This window comes from Carassius gibelio, chromosome A14 (genome assembly GCF_023724105.1).
Source record: "Carassius gibelio isolate Cgi1373 ecotype wild population from Czech Republic chromosome A14, carGib1.2-hapl.c, whole genome shotgun sequence".
Lineage (NCBI taxonomy): Eukaryota > Metazoa > Chordata > Actinopteri > Cypriniformes > Cyprinidae > Carassius > Carassius gibelio.
In genome coordinates this window covers 23,390,620-23,412,215 of record NC_068384.1, presented here as the reverse complement: position 1 = coordinate 23,412,215, position 21,596 = coordinate 23,390,620, and the positions used below count along the sequence as shown (strand labels likewise).

General features: G+C 39.1%; 2 protein-coding genes and 1 long non-coding RNA gene across 4 annotated transcripts in view; all 3 read left to right on the top strand.

Annotated features, from left to right (window-relative positions):
• The first annotated feature begins 1,065 nt into the window (after nucleotides 1-1,065).
• Nucleotides 1,066-13,712, top strand: LOC128026882 (nuclear pore glycoprotein p62-like). 2 transcript variants are annotated; one of them, XM_052614142.1, is made up of 12 exons: nucleotides 1,066-1,219; nucleotides 1,339-1,396; nucleotides 3,369-3,641; nucleotides 7,029-7,252; nucleotides 11,414-11,518; nucleotides 11,600-11,705; nucleotides 11,777-11,921; nucleotides 12,704-12,753; nucleotides 12,972-13,076; nucleotides 13,169-13,280; nucleotides 13,372-13,429; nucleotides 13,537-13,712. In XM_052614142.1, exons 3-12 carry the CDS (start codon nucleotides 3,373-3,375, stop codon nucleotides 13,626-13,628), a joined length of 1,266 nt encoding a protein of 421 aa, XP_052470102.1. In that variant the 5' UTR covers nucleotides 1,066-1,219; nucleotides 1,339-1,396; nucleotides 3,369-3,372; the 3' UTR covers nucleotides 13,629-13,712. The 2 variants fall into 2 exon arrangements, with proteins under 2 accessions (XP_052470102.1, XP_052470103.1); XM_052614143.1 differs by having other exon boundaries at nucleotides 1,069-1,219; nucleotides 1,303-1,396.
• On the top strand, nucleotides 7,261-9,033 carry LOC128026904 (uncharacterized). Its single transcript, XR_008186557.1, has 2 exons — nucleotides 7,261-7,679; nucleotides 8,914-9,033. It is a non-coding gene; the product is annotated as an uncharacterized LOC128026904 (long non-coding RNA).
• Nucleotides 13,713-14,460: 748 nt separating the features above from the next.
• LOC128026856 (transcriptional regulator ATRX-like) overlaps nucleotides 14,461-21,596 on the top strand; it is a 33,615-nt gene continuing 26,479 nt past the window's right edge. Inside the window, 9 exon segments of the mRNA XM_052614092.1 lie at nucleotides 14,461-14,753; nucleotides 15,729-15,823; nucleotides 15,929-15,978; nucleotides 17,064-17,113; nucleotides 17,555-17,667; nucleotides 17,751-17,867; nucleotides 18,452-18,561; nucleotides 18,640-18,707; nucleotides 19,221-21,088. Coding sequence (XP_052470052.1) covers nucleotides 14,734-14,753; nucleotides 15,729-15,823; nucleotides 15,929-15,978; nucleotides 17,064-17,113; nucleotides 17,555-17,667; nucleotides 17,751-17,867; nucleotides 18,452-18,561; nucleotides 18,640-18,707; nucleotides 19,221-21,088 — 2,491 coding nt within the window. The 5' untranslated portion in view covers nucleotides 14,461-14,733.

The window sequence follows — 21,596 nt, the reverse complement described above, 5'->3', positions numbered from 1 at the left end:
TGGCTTATACATGTCCTCCTCATTATAAACAAAGCATAATAAAGCTCCAGAAATGGTCCGTTTTGATATTGTGGGACTTGTGATGTCACAGAGGCAAATACATCTGCTTATGACCGGCCCCAGGGCAAGATATCAAAGGACAGTTATCTTGGGGTAATTGTTGTAGGTCACATGATAATCCAGATACCACACACATACACACACACACACACTCTGTAAAAGCTATTTTTACCTCAAACTTACTATAGCACTGAATTATATCTGTGTTCAATCATGGGCCAGACAACAACACTGTTAATACTCAAATATACTCTGACTATCTTATATCAAGGAACTCTACACAAAGTTTGATGAGCACAGTTTCTGCTCTTGATGTATTTTCTCACAAACAGCTAACCACTAACGTAATTTTGATTCACACTTTATTTTAAATTTATTTTGATTCACACTTAACGGTCCAAAAGTTAAGTTCTTTGTAGTAATTGTTAAGGTCAGGTATGAGGTGGATTAGGGTATAATAAATACGCTCATGCAAATGATGGCATTGTGCTTTATAAAGTACTGAAAAACAGCCAATCTGCTATAATATACTAAGAAAACAGCTACTTAATAGTAAGAATGGGTGCTTAATTTAAAGTGGTACGCTAATTGTTAACACTCACTACACTTATCTGCACAATAAACTCTGTGTGATTGCAGGTATTTGACTCTTTTCTCAATATTTTCACCTTGATGTGTTGAACTGTAATTTTTACACTTTGCTTTAATTTCTTCTGCATGTTTGAGCTTTTTTTGTAAAGATGTCAGTGCTTTAATTAATTAGTTTTATTACACAGGCTGTTTGAGTTTGAGTTTTTAATGCCTGATTAGACAGATGATTTATGATTGGTCTTCCAGAACTATTGAAGTCAATAGGGTGAGTACAGGACCAAATAACAGGGACCTTGAAGAAAACACTGCACACGTGCGGCACAAGAAAGATCTTCGACACATTTTAAATACTTTTAGGCCTTTGTTGTTAACGTAATTGTAATTAAATCAAAATAAATAAAATATTGATTGATTGATTGATTGATTATTTGATGCGGCAGTTTAACTGTATTTTGAGGTCGTGTAAAAACTAATTTTGATCAGGCAGTGTTCTAGACAGAAGACGCAGGGGTCCTCACAGGAGCATGTGACGCGCACACTGCGCAGGAGCTGCTGTGGAGTACTGTGTGTAAGTTTTTATTATGTTTATATGTGATTTACAGCTACGAAGTGTTTTATTTCAGCTTTTATCATTTAGTCCGCCCGTCTTAGTTTTATAGCACTAACATGAGCGATGTAACTGTGCAGAGGAGCGCATTATTGTGAGAAGCTGTCAGCTGGCTGTGTCTGCACTGAAGTTATAACGGTAAGTTACTATTAGGGCTGCAACTAACGATTATTTTGATAATCGATTAATCTGTCGATTATTTTTACGATTAATCGATTAATCGGTTTATGTACTTATATTTTAGTTTTTTCCATTTTTTCCCCAAGTAAATTATTAATAAAGGGTCTTTATCATTCAGCATAGATTTTTAAGAGATTTTAACCATTTTGCATTGTCATATCCTCATCAAAAATATACCTGGAGTTGTTTTATGTTAGTAATCCTTTGTCGAACTCTTCTGCAATCAAAACACTGACCCATACTCTAGCAAAATTCACAAGGAGATTTCAAATATTGTTTTCACCATGGCAGTCCTTAGAGCTCCTAAAGTAGTTTAACATCCCAAACAAAGCTTAAGGAATCTTTGAGAACATATGTTCACGAAGTATAAGGATAAAACAGAATAAAATTGCAGTGCATTGTATTTTATTATTTACTGGGAAAAAGCTTTATAGCTTATGCTGTGAAATTGTAAACAATCCTTCGAAAAAAAGTGCCAATGGCATGAAACCTGAATGGAACTCACAATTTAAAGTAAAATCCATCAGAAGGTTGTCCAGAAAAAAAAAAAATGGGACACACACAAAAAACCTGCTGTGTGAAAAAGAGCAGTGAAAAGAAGTGCATTTTACCTCTCTCATTCAGTCATAATTAGGCTGCAAGTCTGAATTATGAACTGGTAAACGACAAACTGATCACATAACATTTTGTAAAGCTTTAAATGTTAACTGTTAAAAAGCAATGTTATCAGCTTTTACGACTAAACATTTGCAAACAACCTTGTACTGGAGAATCTGCACAAATAAAATTCTTATGGGCCGTTCACATATCGCACCTAAAAACGCGTGGAAAACGCTAGTCGCGCCGCTTTCTCCTTCTTTCCAAAGCGCTCGGGCAGAAGCGCCCCTGAGGCGTCTGCCTTTGCTAAGCAACCATGACGTGCCCTCTCCATGACGTGCTCTCTCCATGACGTGCCCTCTCCATGAAGACCCGGAAATTTCAGCAAAGGATAAATGGATGCGGTGTGGACGCGCCTGGAAAAACGGGCGCATCGCACCGTGTGCGTGTCGCGAACGCGTCGCTTCCATTATGAGAGTGCATACTGCGCGCCTACATAGGAAATAACGAACTTGAGCACGCAAAAGACACGATATGTGAACGGCCCCTTAAACAGTTCAGTAGTGCAGAGTTTACAGGTTACTCTTCATTTTAAAGGCTCAAAGTAAAGTACTCCCACTTTCCCGCTGAATGCTGCAGAGACGCTGTTCGGGAAGCACGTGACATAAAACGAGGCCAGCTATTGGCTATTCGCTACTTCACCTGCTGTACTGGCTGAGTAAAACCTCCGGTGGCTCATTACTGCCACACTTTGGTCACCGCAGATTTGAAATATGCACGAAATGAGCTGCTTATGGCAAATAAAATTTATTTAGCGACGAATCGATTACTAAATTAGTTGACAACTATTTTAATAATCGATTTTAATCGATTAAATCGATTCGTTGTTTCAGCTCTAGTTACTATATTATAATAATCCATTTTAATGAACCGACAACACTAAATGTTCATTTATAAGTCGCACACGAGCTGGTCTTCTGCTTTTGCCATCACTTTATTTCAACATGCTTCTATGGCTGAATATGTAAAAGAGACGATAATAAAAACATAGTCCGCCTACAAACAGTGCGATCAATCATATTGTCAAAGCCTACAGGACCTAGAAGAAATTTTCGGACATTATAGTTGCAAAACAAGAAACCGCAGGCTACCTAGATAATACCTAACTAATGATATATTTCACATTCATCTTTCTGTATGAGTTAAACATGTGTTTGTGCACCCTCAGCTGCTCAGTCAGCACACAGTGTTGTTTAACCACCATTCTCTATGATGGTAGTTTCTACAAGCCTGGCACATCAGGTCTCACTCCTGTTTCACTCGTTGTTTGCAGCACTATGGCGTTTAACTTCGGTCAGGCTGGCACCGGAGGGTTCAGTTTCGGGCCCCCTCAGACTCCAGCTGCGGGCTCCACGGGCTTCAGTGCTCCTGCAGGAGGGGGCTTCTCTTTAGGGACCCAAGCCCAGACTCAGAGCTCAGGAAACCCCTCGTCTCAGACCGCAGGACTCCTCACTCAGCCGACACAGAGTAACGGGAGCACACAAGGAGGACTGGGCTTCGGAGCCCAGATGCAGAGCACCAGCTCAAGTGGAGGCTTCTCTTTTGGGTGAGATTTTATCTGGGGCGGGTCTGTGTTCACCCCTTTTTTTTTCCATATGTTTTTTTCAATTATGTTTATAATGTCGGTCTCAGTAAAGCAATAATAAACAGCTCTTTCAAGGAATAGAATGTAACAGCCGTGCTTCATAAGTAAAAACCTCATTCATTTTCTTCTAATTGATTTCTAATGATAACTTGTAAACCTACTGTGAGCTTTGAGGTTGTTAATCCATGTACTTTTGTTAAAGCAATCAGATGATATTATTATATTTTTTTTAAATAATCATATTCAACAGCAGCATCCTTGTTGAAAAGCTACATTACACATGATTCTGCAACTAAATCTAAACTTGCAAATCATGCCAAAATAACTCTTCAGCTCCACCCATTCCCATGAAGCGGGTCAGTTCCCAAACTATTTAATTTGCAATGAAAAAAAAAAAAAGTAGATCGACCGATATATCAATTTACCGATATTTCCCCCGATATTTAAGCATTTTATCGTAATCGGATATCGGTTTTGTAATATCGGATTTAGTGATAAACGCCGCCATCTTGTGGGTGTTTTGAGAATTGCACGTGGGATTCATGCAGGGACTTGATTTACTGTAGTAAGTAAACTTCATTTAACATAACAGCCAGTTATGCACAAATTAGATGCGTTACATAAATGCCTGATGAGTTTATGCAGCATGGTTCTAATAAATAGAGACCAACTCACTGAGTCATGTTGAGTAATCCATAGAGTAACCTAAAGATGCAACTTTTCCTGAATTAATATGCAGCCATGAATGAGAGCATGTTGGAAATAAAAGCACTGAATTTAATTCTCTCTCTGTTGTAAATTTGTTCCTCATTAGTCTCGTGAAGCTGCTTTCATGTTGCTGTTCACGGCCACTCCGTGTAACATTTAACAAGATTCACTTGTTTTAAACACCTAAATTGTATTAACATTTACTATATAACCAATATTATGCTAAAAACCATCTAAATAAATACAACTCTATGGAAATTATGTATTATCACCGCGAGCGATCACAGTTTGAGTTAGGGATCTGCCGGTATCAAATTTTCCTGTTGCGGTTAATTGATAATGCTTTTATCACGGTATACGGTATTATCATAAAATAACTAAACATTTAAAACAATAAAGCAATACAGAAAAATATATAAAAGTTAAATGTTTTACACGTTAAAGTGCAAAAGAACTGTAAAAACCAATAGGTATCACTTTACAGTAAGACCTCATTAGTTAACCTTAGTTAATGCATTAACATTCAAGGAAAGGCAAGTTTATTTATATAGCATATTTTCTACACAATGGTAATTCAAAAAAAAAAAAAAAAAAAAGTCATGAAGAAAAATCATCACAAAAATTAAACAAGCAATTTAAGACCTTGAAAATGAAAATGATAAAAAAAATTGACTTAAAATGAATTTAAGACAGTTTAAAAATAGAAAATGATTTTACATAAAATACAGTGCAATTCATAAAATATAGTGTAATCAGTTCGGACATCGCATAGTGCTCATTCAATAAATGCACAGCTGAACAATGAGCAATAACTACATTTGCTATAGATGTTATTAATCTTTGTTAAAAAATACAAGTTTTAGTTCATGTTAGCTCATTAAATAACACAGTTGCAACTTTCAATTTTAACAGTGTGTTATTAAATATTGGAATACCTAAGATTAATGTTCAGATTATTTTTTTCATTGTCAGTTTATGTTAACTAATGTAAAGTGTGAATGAACAATAAAAGATCACAACACCTTCAAACAATATCTAAGGCATTTGAAGTCCAGAAAAAAAAAAAAAAATGTATGTTTGAAGATAAATAGCCTATTAAGTCTAAATATTTCAGTAGTTGGCTCTGTAATAAACACCATAGGGAAAACATAAATCTGAATGGTTATTTAAGATTATTTGTATGTTTACAGGGTAAGGGCTGCAGTTTAGCGCCATCTGCTGTCAGAGAGTGAATGTGCTTTCATAAGGTTAGGGTTAGGATTAGGTGTTCCTCATGTTCTTCTCATGCGTGCTTGTTTACATCAGAGCGCACTCCTCTTTCAAGCAGCATACAGTGATGTTGAGCATTTTAAGCAGCTGATGGGAATACTATTCTTAAAGTGCATTTCAAATTCTGAATCATTTGTAATGTATTTATTCATGATATTTAGAAGTGCTAACGATAACAATATTGTGCATATTACTCACCGCAATATATCGCATTACCGAATACCAGCACGTGTTTAGTTTGAGTGTAGTTCTGCGTAAATGCATTGATAAACCGTTGTCAGCAGGCATTTCATAATCTAGGACAAAACATTATTAATAATTTTGATATAGCATCCAAGTTAAATAGAATATGATGTTTTGTTTGTTATATTCCAATAATCCAGAGAATATTATTCAGTGAATTAACATTATCCAGTTACTATTATTGACTCTTTAGCTATTAAACAGCTTATAAACTTCTATAATGGGACTCCTGTCCTTTATTTATTTTCTCCATTTGAAAACATTAGACATTCAACATTTATTTTGATTATTGTTAATATTAGTGTTGTTTCTGTTGATGCTTTTTATAAATTATATTTTTTTTTAATAGAAGGATTAAATTAAACATGAAAGACACATTTTCAACACTTCAAACACAAAAAGATAACTGTAAGGAGGAAAAACCAAAGTGAAGTGTCATTTATTTAATTCATAACAGTTAATAAATATCGGTTCTGATATCGGTTATCGGGCACATAAACATCCAAATCATTATTATCGTATCGGTTATAAAAAATAAAAAAATAAATCAACACGGTCGATCACTAAATTAAATAGGAATAGTAAAAATGTGCATATGTCTTGTGTGATTTTGAAATACTTCAAGCTGAAGTTTGTAATTGGTGTGATTCACGTCAGAGTTGGTTGGTTTGGTTCATGGATCATGCCTTCTAATCATAAGACTTCTTTTTTTATCATCAAAATACAACTTAGGGAAGAATACTGTTGAAAACAAGGCCACTAAAGACCACAGTGTTGCACTGTGTATAATTAATGCTGATTATTTACAGTGCTAAAGCAGAGTTGTAAGCTAGTTGATCAATAAGAAATTAAAGGGATAGTTCACCCAAAAATGAAAATCACCCCTCGATCAACACCCATTCACTGCAGTTATAAAGCTCGGAGGAGCAGGACATTAAAATAACTCCATTTGGATTAATCTGAAGAAAGAAAGTCATATACACCTAAGATGACTTGAGGGTGAGGAATTCATGGGGTCTTTTTCATTTTTGGGCAAGTTTAATTTGTGCTTTTTGTGACACTGAAACAGCATGAAACAGTTTTGATGTCTGTGAAGTTTAAAGAGTCTGTTCATGTCTTTGTGTCCAGTGCCTCTCTTCCAAAACTCAGCACACCTGCAGCGTCTCAGCCTGCGAGCACAAGTGTGACCCTGGGGGCTTCGACTGCTGGGACGGGCTTCGGTTTCGGGGGTCTCCCCACACAGACCACTGCAGCCCAGCAGCCTTTGGGGGGATTCGGCTTTGGGACGCCCAAAGTTCAAGCATCTTCAGCACAGCCCACCCTGGTGCTCTCGCTAGGGGCTCAGTCCACAGGTAACACAGGGTCCCCGCGGGTCCTTAAAAAGTCTTGAAATGTCTTAAATACAATTTTCGATTTTTAAGGTCTGAAAATGTCTTGAATCCTGGAATTTTCCATATGAATGTCTTAAATTTCATGTGGGGTCTTAAATTTCATGTCCGACTCGTCATTTTTATTTATTTTTTCAACCGCAATTTGACCAGCACAACATTTGGGGGCAGCACTTCGTGGGTGCAACCTGCATCATACCATATGTCACATACGAGTAAGTGATTGATGAACGCGTTGCGCTGATGGTTCGCCACCACGGCATTTTGCGAAATCGCAAGCATGGGCAAAGACGATAAAGCTGTGGACAAGACCATGATTGTCAGGTCTCGCTATCTTGGTTCTCAGTTTTTGAGCCCCTCAACGGCAGAAGACTTGCTGTAGCACTTTAAGGTAAGACTCTAAAAGTAACATTTAAAATGATTTGAATATGTTAAAATGTGTTTTTGTTTCCTAATGAATATTTGGGACAAAAATATCGATGCGTCCCAATTCTTGGATTGATTTAATTTTTTTTCTCGAATGCGTTGCAAATTGATTATGAGCTTAGTTTTTGCAGATGGCGCTCTAGGCTAGTTTTTAACCGAACACTCAAATGCTCACGACGAAGAGCGCTCGTGCGTTCTGCTGAGTCTGAGAATGTAATTGATATATTGCTTTTATGACGCAAGATTAATGTAAACGCCCCACTGCAAACACCCTTGTACTTCGCTTCAACCTTTTCGAACTTTATTAATTATTATTTTATAGTAGGTTCAAGTGGTGTGTGTAAGGCATCTAAAGCACGCAGTGGCATCTGCTGTTAAAAACTAAACTAAGAATCGATTCGAGAGAGAATCGCAATGCATTCAGAAAAATTGGAATCGATCTAGAATAATTTCTCGATTCAAAATGCATCGATATATTGTCCCATCCAATCAGTTAAAAAAATGTTGTGGGTGGGTGACATCTAGGCATAGGACTACTGCATTATGGATGGAAGGCAGTGCTGTAAATAACTTTATTGTATAAAGCATTCAATATGCATTATGCTTCTTGCATTTTTTTTATGTGAAAAGTAAAATTTAATTGAATTAAATAATGTAGCCCAGTTCATAATTAGACTCCAAATATCTGTTTTGTGCTTCTCAATTTTAGGTTAACAACGTTGACACTGAACCCTATCACATAGGCCCAATTCGTGAGCATTCACTATTATGGCTTAACTTGTTTCTCAAACATTTTTTTCTTTCAAATCAAGGACCACTTAGCCAATAAAAAAAAAAAGAAAAGAAAAACTTGACATATTTGGCTTAATGAGCATCCCTAATGCATGTACAAATGCAGGCCATTTTAGTCTTCTGAAACCATGGCTAACTTCACCTGCTAATAATGTGCATGATTAGAAAACAAGTCATGAGAAGTGAATTGGAAATGTACAACGGTGTCACAGTCCATGTCAGTCATTTTTGGTTGATGACTTTTGCTCACAGACCTCTTTGGTAATCTGGCATGCCTCCAGTGGTCCCCAGACCACAGTTTGAGAATCACTACTTTAGACAAACCATCTAATCTGAGTGAACATGAATGAAAATGTTATCATTCTTGAGGTGGACTTTGTTTTGATTTTATTTTTTTATAATTTCAGGAGGGCACCAAGGAACTTAATTTAAGGAACATGCTTTCTGTGTCAATGGATGGACCCACAGTAAATTGGAAAGTCATGGATCTCCTACAACTGGAACATGCAATAAATTTCTGATCCTGATCTTTCCTACAATTGTCTGTCATTCATTAGGTCTATGCATAGATTATTGTATGTGCTTGCATTTATCTGTGTCTGAAATGACATAGAAAACACGAATCAGACCCTGAACAACATTTTCTTGGGGGAGAACCCCCAAACCCAGCTCAAGGCTATTAGGCAGCAACATTTAACCATAATTTAGATCAAGTATGATGAAATGGGCTTTTGTAATGTCCTGGGGCTGTCTTCCATGTCTTTTTCAAACTGCTATGAGGGGCCAGAATTTAGAAATTACCTGAAGTACCTTAAAGGCTGATAGTTTAAACATAGTCAACCATGTCAGGGTTGTAAGGTCAATCAGCACTTGGTATAAAAGTTTTTGTGACCCTTTGACCTGTCTTGAGCGTGGCTGTGGTGAGTTGTGCCACACTAATGCTTCGCCACATCAATCTGTGTTGTCGGACTGAACATTTTCCTGTATTTTTGTTTAGATAAAGTCTTAAATTTTCCCTTTAGAGGACTTAAAAAGGTCTTAAAAGTCATTAAATTTGCTGTTAAAAAATGTGAAGATACCCTGTAACACAGAGGGACTCACCGAATTCAACATTAGAGATCACTTCTGCTCTCTGAAGTGATAATGCACCCGTCACAGTCAAAAGGTAAAACAAGAAGGAGAAAGTAGCTCAGAAGATACATGCAAATAAATTAACAACCTACAGTGTGGACACATTCATTCGTTAAGTTTGATTTGGACTTCAAAATAAAAGTTAAGCAAAAAGGACAAGGACAACATAACGTCACAGAGAATGAAAAAGCCAATAGGAGTGAATGAAGTGACTGGAAGTGTGGGACGCACAGCTTTAACAACAGATGCAATCATTGAAGGACCAATGTGTATCCAGACATTTACAGGAGAATATCAGGAGTTCATGCTTTAGTGATGTAACAAGACAGTGACCCAAACACACAAGTAATAACTAAACAATGGCTGAATAAGAAGTCCTGATCTAAAGCCAAATGCTGTCTAATCAGTGCTCTGTCAGGGCTCACATTAATCCGCATATTTGTGATATTCTAGGAAACTTTTTAACTTTATGGAGGACAATATTTTCCTAACCTTATTAAATGGGCTATACATGTAATTGTTTATTGTTTATTATTTAATAAATACATTCAGGTAGAATAATAAAATACTGTATGGTTGTTACCATTCAAATGACAACCGTGTCAAGAAACTGCAGAGGAAACACTGAAGCTGCATCAAAAGTGCCATTGAGATGTGTTTACTTGAAAATAAGAGGCTCTGTTAATGCACTTACACAGTAAAACTGCCAATGCATAAACAATGTTATAAGATTGTTTTACATTTTTAACATGTAAATATGAAATGTTGGAAAAATGCAAGACTTTTAAATATGAAATCATACCACCAGTCGGTGGCGGCAAGTCACTGTTTTAATGAGTGAGTCACTGATTCAATTGATTCGTTTAAACGGCTGATTCATTCAGCGTCTTTATAAACGGCTCACTGAATCATTGACTCACTCGATTGGTTCAGAAGCAATGAATCATTCAGTAACGAATCACTGTTGTGTTGCTCGGAGATGCGCAACTGTTCTGCTGTGGCTTTGCTTAGAGCTATTTTCTTTAGCGAAATGGAGATAAAACGGTCAATAACGTGTCTGAAATGTATGTCGGTTAATATGAACTACTTGTTTATTGAACTACTGTTGTATAAAGTCTATGTCACTTTGCAAAACATAACTCTTGGTTGTGTGATGTTGCTTAAAGCTACCTGTTTTTTCTGCCACATTATATTTGCTTAATTCATGCTAGTGTTTTTAGTTGTTTTTCAGCTTTTTTATCATCATATACAAAAATGGCACGCAGTTGCTTTAAACAATGGCGTAAACATCATTCAGTGTAGACTCTGATAATTGTAATTAATAATCTGCTTTTAGAATTTCAAGGGAATAATCGACAATTATTTGAATTAATAATCAACAGTTGTAGTCTTGGTCTATTGCAGCATGTCTCACATTTTCTACTTCGATTGTGAGCATTGTTTTTACAGTTGGCTCACACCAAGCCAAAAATTAAAGCAAGCACACCGCTTTTGTTACCTCGGTATAAAAGAGCCTTTTATAACAACATATCTAATGCAACTTAACACCACAATAATACAAAATATTCCTAATCTAGTTTATTTAAAACCCTATCTGTAATGAACAAACACAGTTGACAAGCCATTAAGTTGTAGCTCATGGAAAGGTCTTTATTTGAGTGCTTGCTTTCTTTTCTCTGATGTAAATCTTCACTGATCACACAGTGAAGGAAGTGCATTGGACTGAAGTGTTGTAGATGAATCCTGGTGACGTCTGGTCTTTTCTCTCTCGGTCAGTGGGCTCGTCGATGGCTTCGGTGGCTCCTGTGATGAGCTCAGCATCCAGCGCTCACACAAGCCTGTCTCTGAAACCTCTGGGAGCTGCTCCTGCTATGAGCACAGGTGCCCTCTCTCTCTTATTCCCACACATAATGTTCCTGTCAGTCACTTGTGTTATTTGAGCGTGTGTGTTTGCGTCTTCAGTTTCCTCCGCTAGCACTGGAGCTTCTACTGGCTTTTCTCTGGGACTGAAGACATCTACTGCACCATCCACCATCACATCCACCTCCTCCACCATCCTCACAACCAGGTACAAAGCTGTTGGGAGGTTTGTGTGTGTGTCTTGTTTTTCTGCTCCAAACTCTTGTTGCATTCCTCCAGCACTGCTCCAGTGATGTCATACGCTCAGCTGGAGGATTTGATTAACAAGTGGAGCTCAGAACTAGAAGACCAAAAGCGACACTTTCTTCAGCAGGCCACTCAGGTCAACGCCTGGGACCGCATGCTGGTGGAGAACGGAGAGAAGGTGGAGAAGAAGAAGTAGAGCTGCCACACACACCATCTTTACACTGGAGGAGTTACAGCAACCCTGTGACCCTGGAGCACAAAACCAGTCATAATTGTGATTTATGCATCATATAAAAGCTGAATCAATGATCTCTCCAGTGATGTATGGTTTCTTAGGAGGACACTATTTGTCTGAGATACAACTATTTGAAAATCTGGAATCTGAGGGTGCTAGAAAATCAAAATATTGAGAAAATCATCTTTAAAGTTGTCTATATGGAGTTCTTAGCAATGCATATTACTGTTCAGAAATTAAGTTTTGGTATATTTACAGTAGGAAATGCACAAACTATATTAACAGAACATGATCTTTACTTGATGTTCTAATGATTTCGGCTATTGCTACAAATATACCCCTTCGACTTGAGACTGGTTTTGTGCTCCAGGGTCACATATAAACACATTCCCAGTATGAATGGTGAATCAAGGCTTTGTCGGTGCAGCATTCTTGCATTGCACCTGTTTCAGAGAAGAGCAAGTACAAGAAGTGCTTTTTGGATTTCATCTGTGATTCAGTGTTCTCCCACAGAGACAGACACTGCTGCTCTCTATAACACATTACCCATTGTGAATGATGATTATACAGCTTGGTTTGGATTGCTTTCTCAATCACAAAACCACCTTAAGACACCGAAAGTTAACTTAACTTACCCATCTATACACATGAATCTAGTGTTACTGCATAAAGCCATGCTGCAACAGATTTCCACTGACGAGTTATCTTTGTTGTCCTTCTTTTAGATAACTGCTTTACATAAAGATATGGAAAAAGTGAAACTGGACCAACGAAGGTAATCCGTTATTTGCCTGCTGGTTTTAATGTTGCATTGGTAGCTTTCACATGATTGCAAGATTTCAAGATTTAATATGATAAATGATAAAAGATTTCTACATCAAGTTCAGGTTCAAGTTACTTGCAGTATCTTCAGCATGAACTAAACTGTCTTAAGATATTACAGAGCATGCTCTGTTAACATGTTGTTTTGATGTTTTGGTGATTGTAACTCAGGCTGGATCAGGAACTGGAGGATCTTCTCTGTCCATTAGAGGAGTCTGTGAAGGAGCAGAGCGGAAACATTTACATGCAGAACGCAGATGAAGAGCGAGAGAGAACGTAAGACGGGACACAATCAGCCATTTAAGGAGCTCATGTTTCCCTCCTATACTCTGACGTCACTGAGTATCTGAATGAGCTTGTTTATCCAGGTACAAGTTGGCAGAAAATGTGGACGCGCAGCTCAAGAGAATGTCCCAAGATCTGAAAGAGATCATTGAACACCTGAACACGTCCAGCGGTCCTGCTGACACCGCTGACCCGGTATGCAGAATACGACCGATGGTGCAGACAGAAACGCTCTTTATCAATCATTGTGTGATCTGGAGTCAGACGGACTGGTGTTGTTTTTCAGCTTCAGCAGATCTGCAGAATCCTCAACGCACATATGGACTTCCTGGAACAACACTCTAGTCCGTATCCTTTTGTTTTTAACATCTTTTGACACACTGCCAGTGCATTAAACGCTTGATGAAATGTTAGCTTGTATTCTTAACACACATATATCTTGTGTGTGCAGTGTTTCTCCACAGGCGAGTGGAGGAGGTCTCAAAGCTGTGTGACAGCCGCAGTAAGGAACAAGAGAAGAGCTTTCCTTTAAACTTCCAGTGATCGTGCAGCTCTCTTTTCTCCCTAAGTTGTAAATGAATGTCATTGTTTTTGTTATTTGCTTTGGAATAAAATAATTTATTTTTACCCGGTTTCCTCTTGATGTTCTTTGTTCTTGTTTTGTTTTATTCATATTGATTGCAGTTAGCAAAATTATCACTGATTTTTCTCTGTTTAGTGATTAAGAAATTCAAATGCAATTTTTAAAGATATAAAATGTACAATACATTTTCTAAAAAAGGGTGTTTCTCTTCCTGGTTAACAGTAAAACGAGCCAATCAGCTGCATGGCGCTCCATCGTAGCAACAACATGGATGCTAGCATTGCTTAATATTATCATGCAATCTTAGCCTAAGTCTAAAAAAATAAATCATATTTTATAGGAGGCTGCAGGTTTAAAAAGGGGGCGAAATGACCACCGACATCAGCAGGTATGTGCACTACGAGGGCAGCGTGCATCCTCCCCTCAACATGCATGCAGTCTGTATGTAGCTTCAGAGACTTTGATGGCTTGAACCACGAGTGTGTCTGAAGTGCGAAGCCTGCGTCGAAATGCTTGGATAACAGAATGCAAAGACGTTGGTGCTACGAGTACGCACATTGAAAGACAACATTATAATAAAGAAAATGCATGGCGTGGTTTTGCACATTTACAGTAGCACGCGCCGGTAAAAGCAGCATGGGTCCGGAATTCATGGTAAAACCCATTCCCTAATTTCTCCTTCTGCGCTACACTTTCTTTGCATTTAAATACATGCATGCATTCTCCTGCGCATTATTTATGATCTTTCTGTGTTCTTTTAAAAATGCATTCAGTGAGGACGCAGACTGGTGTTTCAAGTGAACTGCGCGCCGTGCATGTGCGCGTGCGTTTGCGTACAGTGCGATCAGAGCGCGCGCGCGCGCAGATTCACCGACTCTCGCGCGCGCCATTTTAGCGCGTCTCCGGCCATCCGGCAAGATGGCGCTCTCGCTTTGTCTGTCCCGATCGGCATAAACCAGTACCTACTTTCATTACCCGCTTTAAAAAGAAATCGACCTGATCGAATGAAAACACAGCTTTCCTCGCGGTGCCAAACCGGTGACGTCTCAAAGATCCGCGCGTGAGATGAGCACGGAGATCTTAAGGTGGGTGTAAAGGGATGTAGCCGGGTAACTTGATGCATGCATGCGTCTGTGCACTTCACTTCTATGCTTTAGTGCTGCAAATAGTTAGGGGGCGTCATGAACATATTTTAAGGGGATTGATGTCCAAATGAAGTGCGTTATTTGCGTTATTCACCCTATCGTGTGTCTCCAGCATCTGTAGATGCGCTGCTCACAAATGCTACAACTAGGCCTTTCTCCACCAGATGTTTAGTACTTCATGTTCAGCCTAGAATTCGCCTCTCTCTGGTGTTTTCCTCTAACATCAGTCTAAGCACTGAATCAGTGGATAACAGTGTGTGTCAAACTAGTAGCCAAACAGTAATCTGTAGAGCGACCTGCTAGGTGTTTCCCCTCCTCTAGTTTTATTTGTGTGCCTCGTTTGGTGGCGCTTCCCTGCTCTCAGCGGAAGGCACGAGCCGACGGTTTGTTTATATTAGCTGTTATCAGTGCGTGTCTTCCGTCTGCTGCGTGCTTCGCGCGCTAATAGGAGACGGGCTCCGTGATGACGCCACCTGTCAATCAACAGCCGCCCGGCGCGTGAACGAAAAAGTACCTCAATGTCTCCTCACACTTATAACGGCTTTCGTCTGAACTTACCTTTCATGTGTGGATCGTCGTTTCATTAGTTGTGTTCTGTACTTTCCTGCACAGTCCTCTCGACTTTATGATTATAAAGCTGTTGAAAGTATTGTCTTGTATTGTATAACGACGTATCTTTCTAGATTTTACCTTAGTAAAGCGTCTCATAGTGGTCTGCCGCTTTGTTATTAGCCTCCACTCTTATGTACTTTTTTGGGGTAATAATAAATGTTTAGAAAGCTTCTTAAACTGAATTTCCATATTAAGTTCGGTTTTAATCACAATAACAGCAGTATCTGTGCTCAGTTTTGTTGTTGTCATCTCTCGTTTCTATTTAAACCGTAAGTTGTGTTTATTTTTCTTTATTTCTTTCAGGTCTAGTAAGTTGAATACATTAGCGACTAAACTTCATGAGTTTGTGGGTCATTCTCCAGACGAAGAAAGCATCGATTCTCCAGACATTTCCAATGGTGAGGATCCCTACTACCAGCCCAACACATAAATAATTGCCTCTGTATATAAATAACTTACAATGTTTTCTTAAATGTAAATTTGTCCACTTTCTCATATTGCAGGTAAAATGGCAGCCAGTGACTCAAACAGCCCTAATGAGAGAATGAATGAGGTTTGTTTACAGAGTCTTAAAGCTGCAGTCGGTAACTTTTGATGCTCTAGCGGTTAATAAACAGAACTGCTTGCGTCTTGCGGAAGAACATCGTAGCCGGAACTACTTCTCTCTGTTTATGTCTATGAAGAATCACAAAGGTACTGGGTTACTCCGCCGCGGTACCCCCGAAGCAATCTAAAATAGTCCGAATATAAACACTTATTATAGGTGCACCCTAGTGATTCAGGACAAGCTAAAAACACGGTTTGGAAAATGGAAAATACATTTTTCTACATTTTGAACACAAACAAAGTTACAGACCGCAGCTCTGATTGGTTATTTTTTACCAGGAGCGATGGAGTTTCTGCAAATGGCAATAGGACACTGGGAGGAGCCAGAGGAGTTTGATTTTTTTTCACAGATTATCTGTCTCATATTCTACTGTCAGGACATAATGACAGGTTTAACAAATATGTAAAAAAATATATTTTTACAAAAGTTACCTACTGCAGCTTTAATGGTTTACTTTAACACTGTCTCCTATCCAGCTACAGCTTACAGTCATTCTTCTGCGCCTCTTCAGAGTCCAATCTGACTATTATTGACAGTTTTTGCAAAGCCTCACTTCAAATACATAAACGCACATAAAGAGCACCACAATTAGGATCTGGGCAGATTTGTTAAAGGATGACGATAAAGCTGTCGTAAAATAAAAGCAGCTTTTGACATGGTTCTCTGTCACAGTGCGAGAATGATTTAGTGCATGAATAAAACGACTCGCGTTAATGCTTTGGTTTTCAGTTTGTTGCACTGATGCTTCTTCAGGAAGTTTATAAAAGAGATTATAAATTGATACGCAGAACATCCATTATATTCCATAACCTGAGAGCTTTTCACCGATAATTATCATTTCTATATTTGGGTTAAAATATTCAGGTAGGTGGACCAGTGTGGACCTGCTAAATTTGTTTCTGTGGACACTGTGCTCGATTTAGGCTCTTTTATGCAAAACTACTATAAGACTAATGTTGCAGGTTGAGCTGGTGATATATGGATATATTATCACTGAAAATGAAATTAAATGTTTTTTTTTATGTTTTCAGCCTGGTTGCTCCTCAGAAATGACCAAACCCTCATCTTCACGCTCAAAGAGGTGAGTCGGGCTGACGTTTTTGTCTCTTGTCCAGTAAATAATATGAACATTGCCTTGATTCTGCATTATGTGTTCAATTGCTTTATGAATGTTTCATAATTGTATTGCATGTGCATGTCCTTAGGTCTTAGCGGTTTTGGATTTCCACTCAAGTCTTAAGTGTTTTTGCTATTGCACGTGTTTCCAGAAAGGAAGTGGGAAATTCGGACTTCCTGAGTTAGAAAGCAACACAGCATGAGACTTGGTTGCACTGATGTGTACTGTTAGACATGTTGGTGTTATGTATGCATTACTCTTTTGAATCTGATGCTGTAGTTTTGCACACGGTTCTTTGGAGTGTTGGTTGTGGTTGGAATGGAATCCTTGGAATTTGGAGTTTGGAATATTTTGATCATGTTCACTGAAATCCCCCCCCCCCCCCCCCCCTATTGTTAATGAAAGGAAACCTTCATCTGTGACCAAGCACACTGCGGTGGCTGAATCTGACTGTGTGAACGAGAGTGCAGGTGAAGACGGCATGCAGAGCGGTCAGGATCTCAGCAAGCTGCCTCAAGGTTAGTCCTCCATCAGGATGTTTTAAAGTGATCGAGCGTGTCGGTTGAGAGGCGACTGAATCTCCCGGCTTCACCGTTCACAGGCACAGTGGTGGTCAAACCAGAACCGGCCGCTAACGAAGCTAAAGATGAGTTCCACGGCCCAGAGTTTCGTAGCAGAGGAAGTAAAGTCAAAGAGGAGGGCACTCGGAAACGTCCCGGTGAGTAAGCCCCTGTGCTCTAAAGGATCCCATGCCTCTTTTTTCCCCCTCTCACTTTATTTACATTTTTCCATATTGACAAAACACTGCATACAACCGCAAAACATTTACTTGTATGACCTCCGTGTATATCTCTAGATAATAAAAATCGAACAGTAGTCTGTATACTCGGGGAGGGGAGCAGATGTGTACTTCGGTGATTGAGGGTCTTCATACTTCCTACATAATCTAGGAAAGGGTCCCCAAATTTGACAGAAATGGTCAGAAGATCCATTAAATGTGTTTTTTAGTTTAAGTGAAATGGAAAATGTCTTTAATCCATAACGAATGAGTAGAAGGAACAGCTGATTTCCAGTTAAATGTTTTGCCAAAAGTGTCAAAGGCTACAAATTCAGACTTATATTTGGGCGTAAATAATTTTAGTAATTGATTTGTAAGTAATCTACCCAGCTCTGTCAGTCGAGTGTTTGTGAGAGAATCTGTGTGTCTCAAGTGATGAGGCTGAAACGGCTCAAATATTAAAGAGTCTTAGCATTGCAGTATGATTGTTTTATCATCTTCATTCATATTTGAATCCCTCACAGACGAGCAGCTCCAGGAGATTTTTAATTGCACAGCATGTGGACAGCAAGTCAATCATTTTCAGAAGGATGCCGTCTTTCAACATCCCGCACTGCATGTTCTTATCTGCAAGGTAGAAACCAGATTAACTTGTTACAGCCGATTACGTGCTCGTATCTCTGACATTAACATGCATGCCTTTTTCTTACAGTCATGTTTCAGATATTATATGAGCGATGATATCAACAAGGACGAAGATGGAATGGATGAGCAATGCAGGTTGGTACTGAACATTTATTAATAACGCTACAGCTGTGACGATACCAGCTAGGGAAAATAGATAAAATTATGTGGCTTTTAAAAACCATACAAATACAAAGTGAACAATCATTTGGTCACCAAAGCATCCATGCATAATTTAAACTGATAATCACACAGTTGTCATTGAACACTTTTCCCCAAGTATTGCAAATATTTTCTTATATTTGCTATGGCTACTAATACTATTTAACACAAATGTTGAAAAAAGAGCGGTCAATTCCATCCATTAAAGATTTCAAGTAAACAGTCAGTAATATAATTAAGAAATAAAAATGCAAGTAATCAAACAAATAAAAGAACAAAGATCCAGATTAGGTGTATAGTGTTTTCAGGTTTATAACTAGTATCAAGTTAACGATTATTATATACTGTATAATATGTTGTCTATTAGCTTGAAATTCCTGGTGTTCTTTTCCTTAGACAACACAATTAAATTTTGACCCAAATGACGGCATGTTTTTTCTCTTTCAGATGGTGTGCAGAAGGCGGTAATCTGATTTGCTGTGACTACTGCAGCAATGCCTTCTGCAAAAAATGCATTTTGAGGAACCTTGGACGAAAAGAGCTGTCTGAGATCATGGATGAAGAAAGCAAATGGCACTGCTATGTGTGCCGCCCAGAGCCGCTGCAAGACATTGTTAAAACCTGCGAGAAAGTTTTGCTCAGTCTGGAATCGTCGTACAGAAAGCCCAAGGGAGACACTGACAAAACAAAGCGTGAAGATCGTAAACACAAGCACAGCAAGCGAGAAAAAACTGCCGTGAATGGACAGGACTACGCCTCGGACGGAGCGGGATCGTTATCCTTTTCCTGTAAGACCTTGACGGTTCCGAAAGAGCTTGTGAAGAAGACCAAAAAACTAATCGAGACCACAAACGGTTTGAATCGTACTTTTGTACAATTCCTCCAGCAAACGTCAAAAGGCAGCGACGCTAGTGCAGTAAGTAATAGACACTTAAAGGCCTTCAAATCAGTTTTGGCCGATCTGAAAAAGGCCCACATGGCTCTGGAGGAATCACTCGAAGAAGAATTTGAATCGAAAGGCCTCAAGTTTCAAAATGGAGAGGAGCAAAGACCAGCACACAGTCAAACTGCAGATCGTACGGTTGTTAACTCGAACCACGCTGACCCTGCTCCTGTCAGAGAAGATGGATTGGATTGCCCCACCAAGAACCAGAATCCAGTGGTCGAAGAGAACGAAAACCAGCAGGAGTGTAACTCAGCTGATGTTGAAATGAAGGAGAGCCTCCCACCCTCTCCAGAAGAACCTCAGGACCAGTCTGAAGAAAGTGAAGCTCAAGACCAAGAAATGGCAGATAACCCTGACTTTGAGGACTGCTCAGTGCCAGCAGGTGAAGCGTCTCTTGATAAAGACATTGTGTCTGTTCCAACGTCTGTCCCAGAAGAGCTCTTTGAGATGGTCGAGAGTCTTGCAGTGAAGAAAGAAAACTGTGACAATGGCAGCTCAAATGAGTCCATTGATGGGAAATCAACGTCCAAGGCTGAAGTTGTGGTTTCCAATAACAGCCTTACAAAACTGGGAAGAAAACTCGTTGTCAAACTAACACCTGTTCCTCTTAAAATCACCATAAAACGAGATGAGAGCAAAGAACAGTCGCCTTCAGAAGACATGAATTGTGACACGTTGCCAAAGAAGGGTCAAGATAGCCGACGCTCCCCCAGGATGAAGACCACACCGCTGCGTAAGTCACCAGAGGTGAAGAGCAGACGCAAACCGAGGTCGTCAACGGCTAAAGAAGAGCCCAGCGCCGCAGTGAAGGAGCCGTGTGATTCAGACTCGGATGAAGTCCCTGAGGTCCTGCAGAAGGCTGCCTTGAAGGCCAGCTCGGATGAGAGTCAACCCGAAAGTGCTTCTGGCAAAGGTACCAAGAAGAAGAATTTAGAGAAAGCTAAAGCGAAGCCAAAGCGTAAACTCGAAATGGCCTCCTCAGATTCTGAAAAGTCATCAACCGCAAAGAAAAGGAGCACCAAAAAAAATAAGGGCAGAGAATCTGACTCCTCAAACCACAACTCTGATCTTGAGAAACAGATCAAAAACCTGTCCAAGCTTGATAGTGGGGAAAAAAGATCCAAAGGTGTCAAAAAGCAAGAGAATGAATCCAGTAAAGAGGGCAAGAAAGCCCCGACAAGGTCATCCGAGAGGAAACGAGGGTCACAGAGAGAAAAGCCTAAAACCAAGGAGGAGTTATCATCTAGTGATGAAGAGCAGGAGGAGGAGGAGCAGGCCGCTAACTCAGATGAAGACAGTGATCAGCAGAAGATTAAACCAATACTCGAGTCTGTGATGGCTAGTATTGATGGTTTCCATCAGTCATCAGGTCAGTTGGCAAAATGGTTTATTAATGAATCTGCATTGTGTGGCAGAGAGTATTAGCTGCACTTTGCTCATTGATTTCAAACCAATTACAATTCTGAGTTTGATAGCACAGCAAAAGCTTCAAGCCTAACAAATAAAGCCTATAGTTTAAACATTATTAAAGACAAGCGAACAGTGAGTAAATGAGAACAAATTACAAGCAAAGCACAACTGAATCTAAATAACGGATAAAATGAATAAAAAAATGATCCTTTAGGAACGCAGATTCACTCTCCGCCAGCAGATGGTGCTCATATAACAGCAGCGATACAGCGCTTCCATGATTACTGCTGTAAACAAAGCAGTGCTACGTCAACACTAATTCAAATGCATTATACAGAGACAAGATTCAAAGAAAAAGCCATGTTAACTATTCGTACTCTAAGAGATAAACTCCTATAAACCACCAATTCAATATTGGATTTTCTTCAAATATTTTACACATCATGAACCGTGATCTTGCTCTGCCT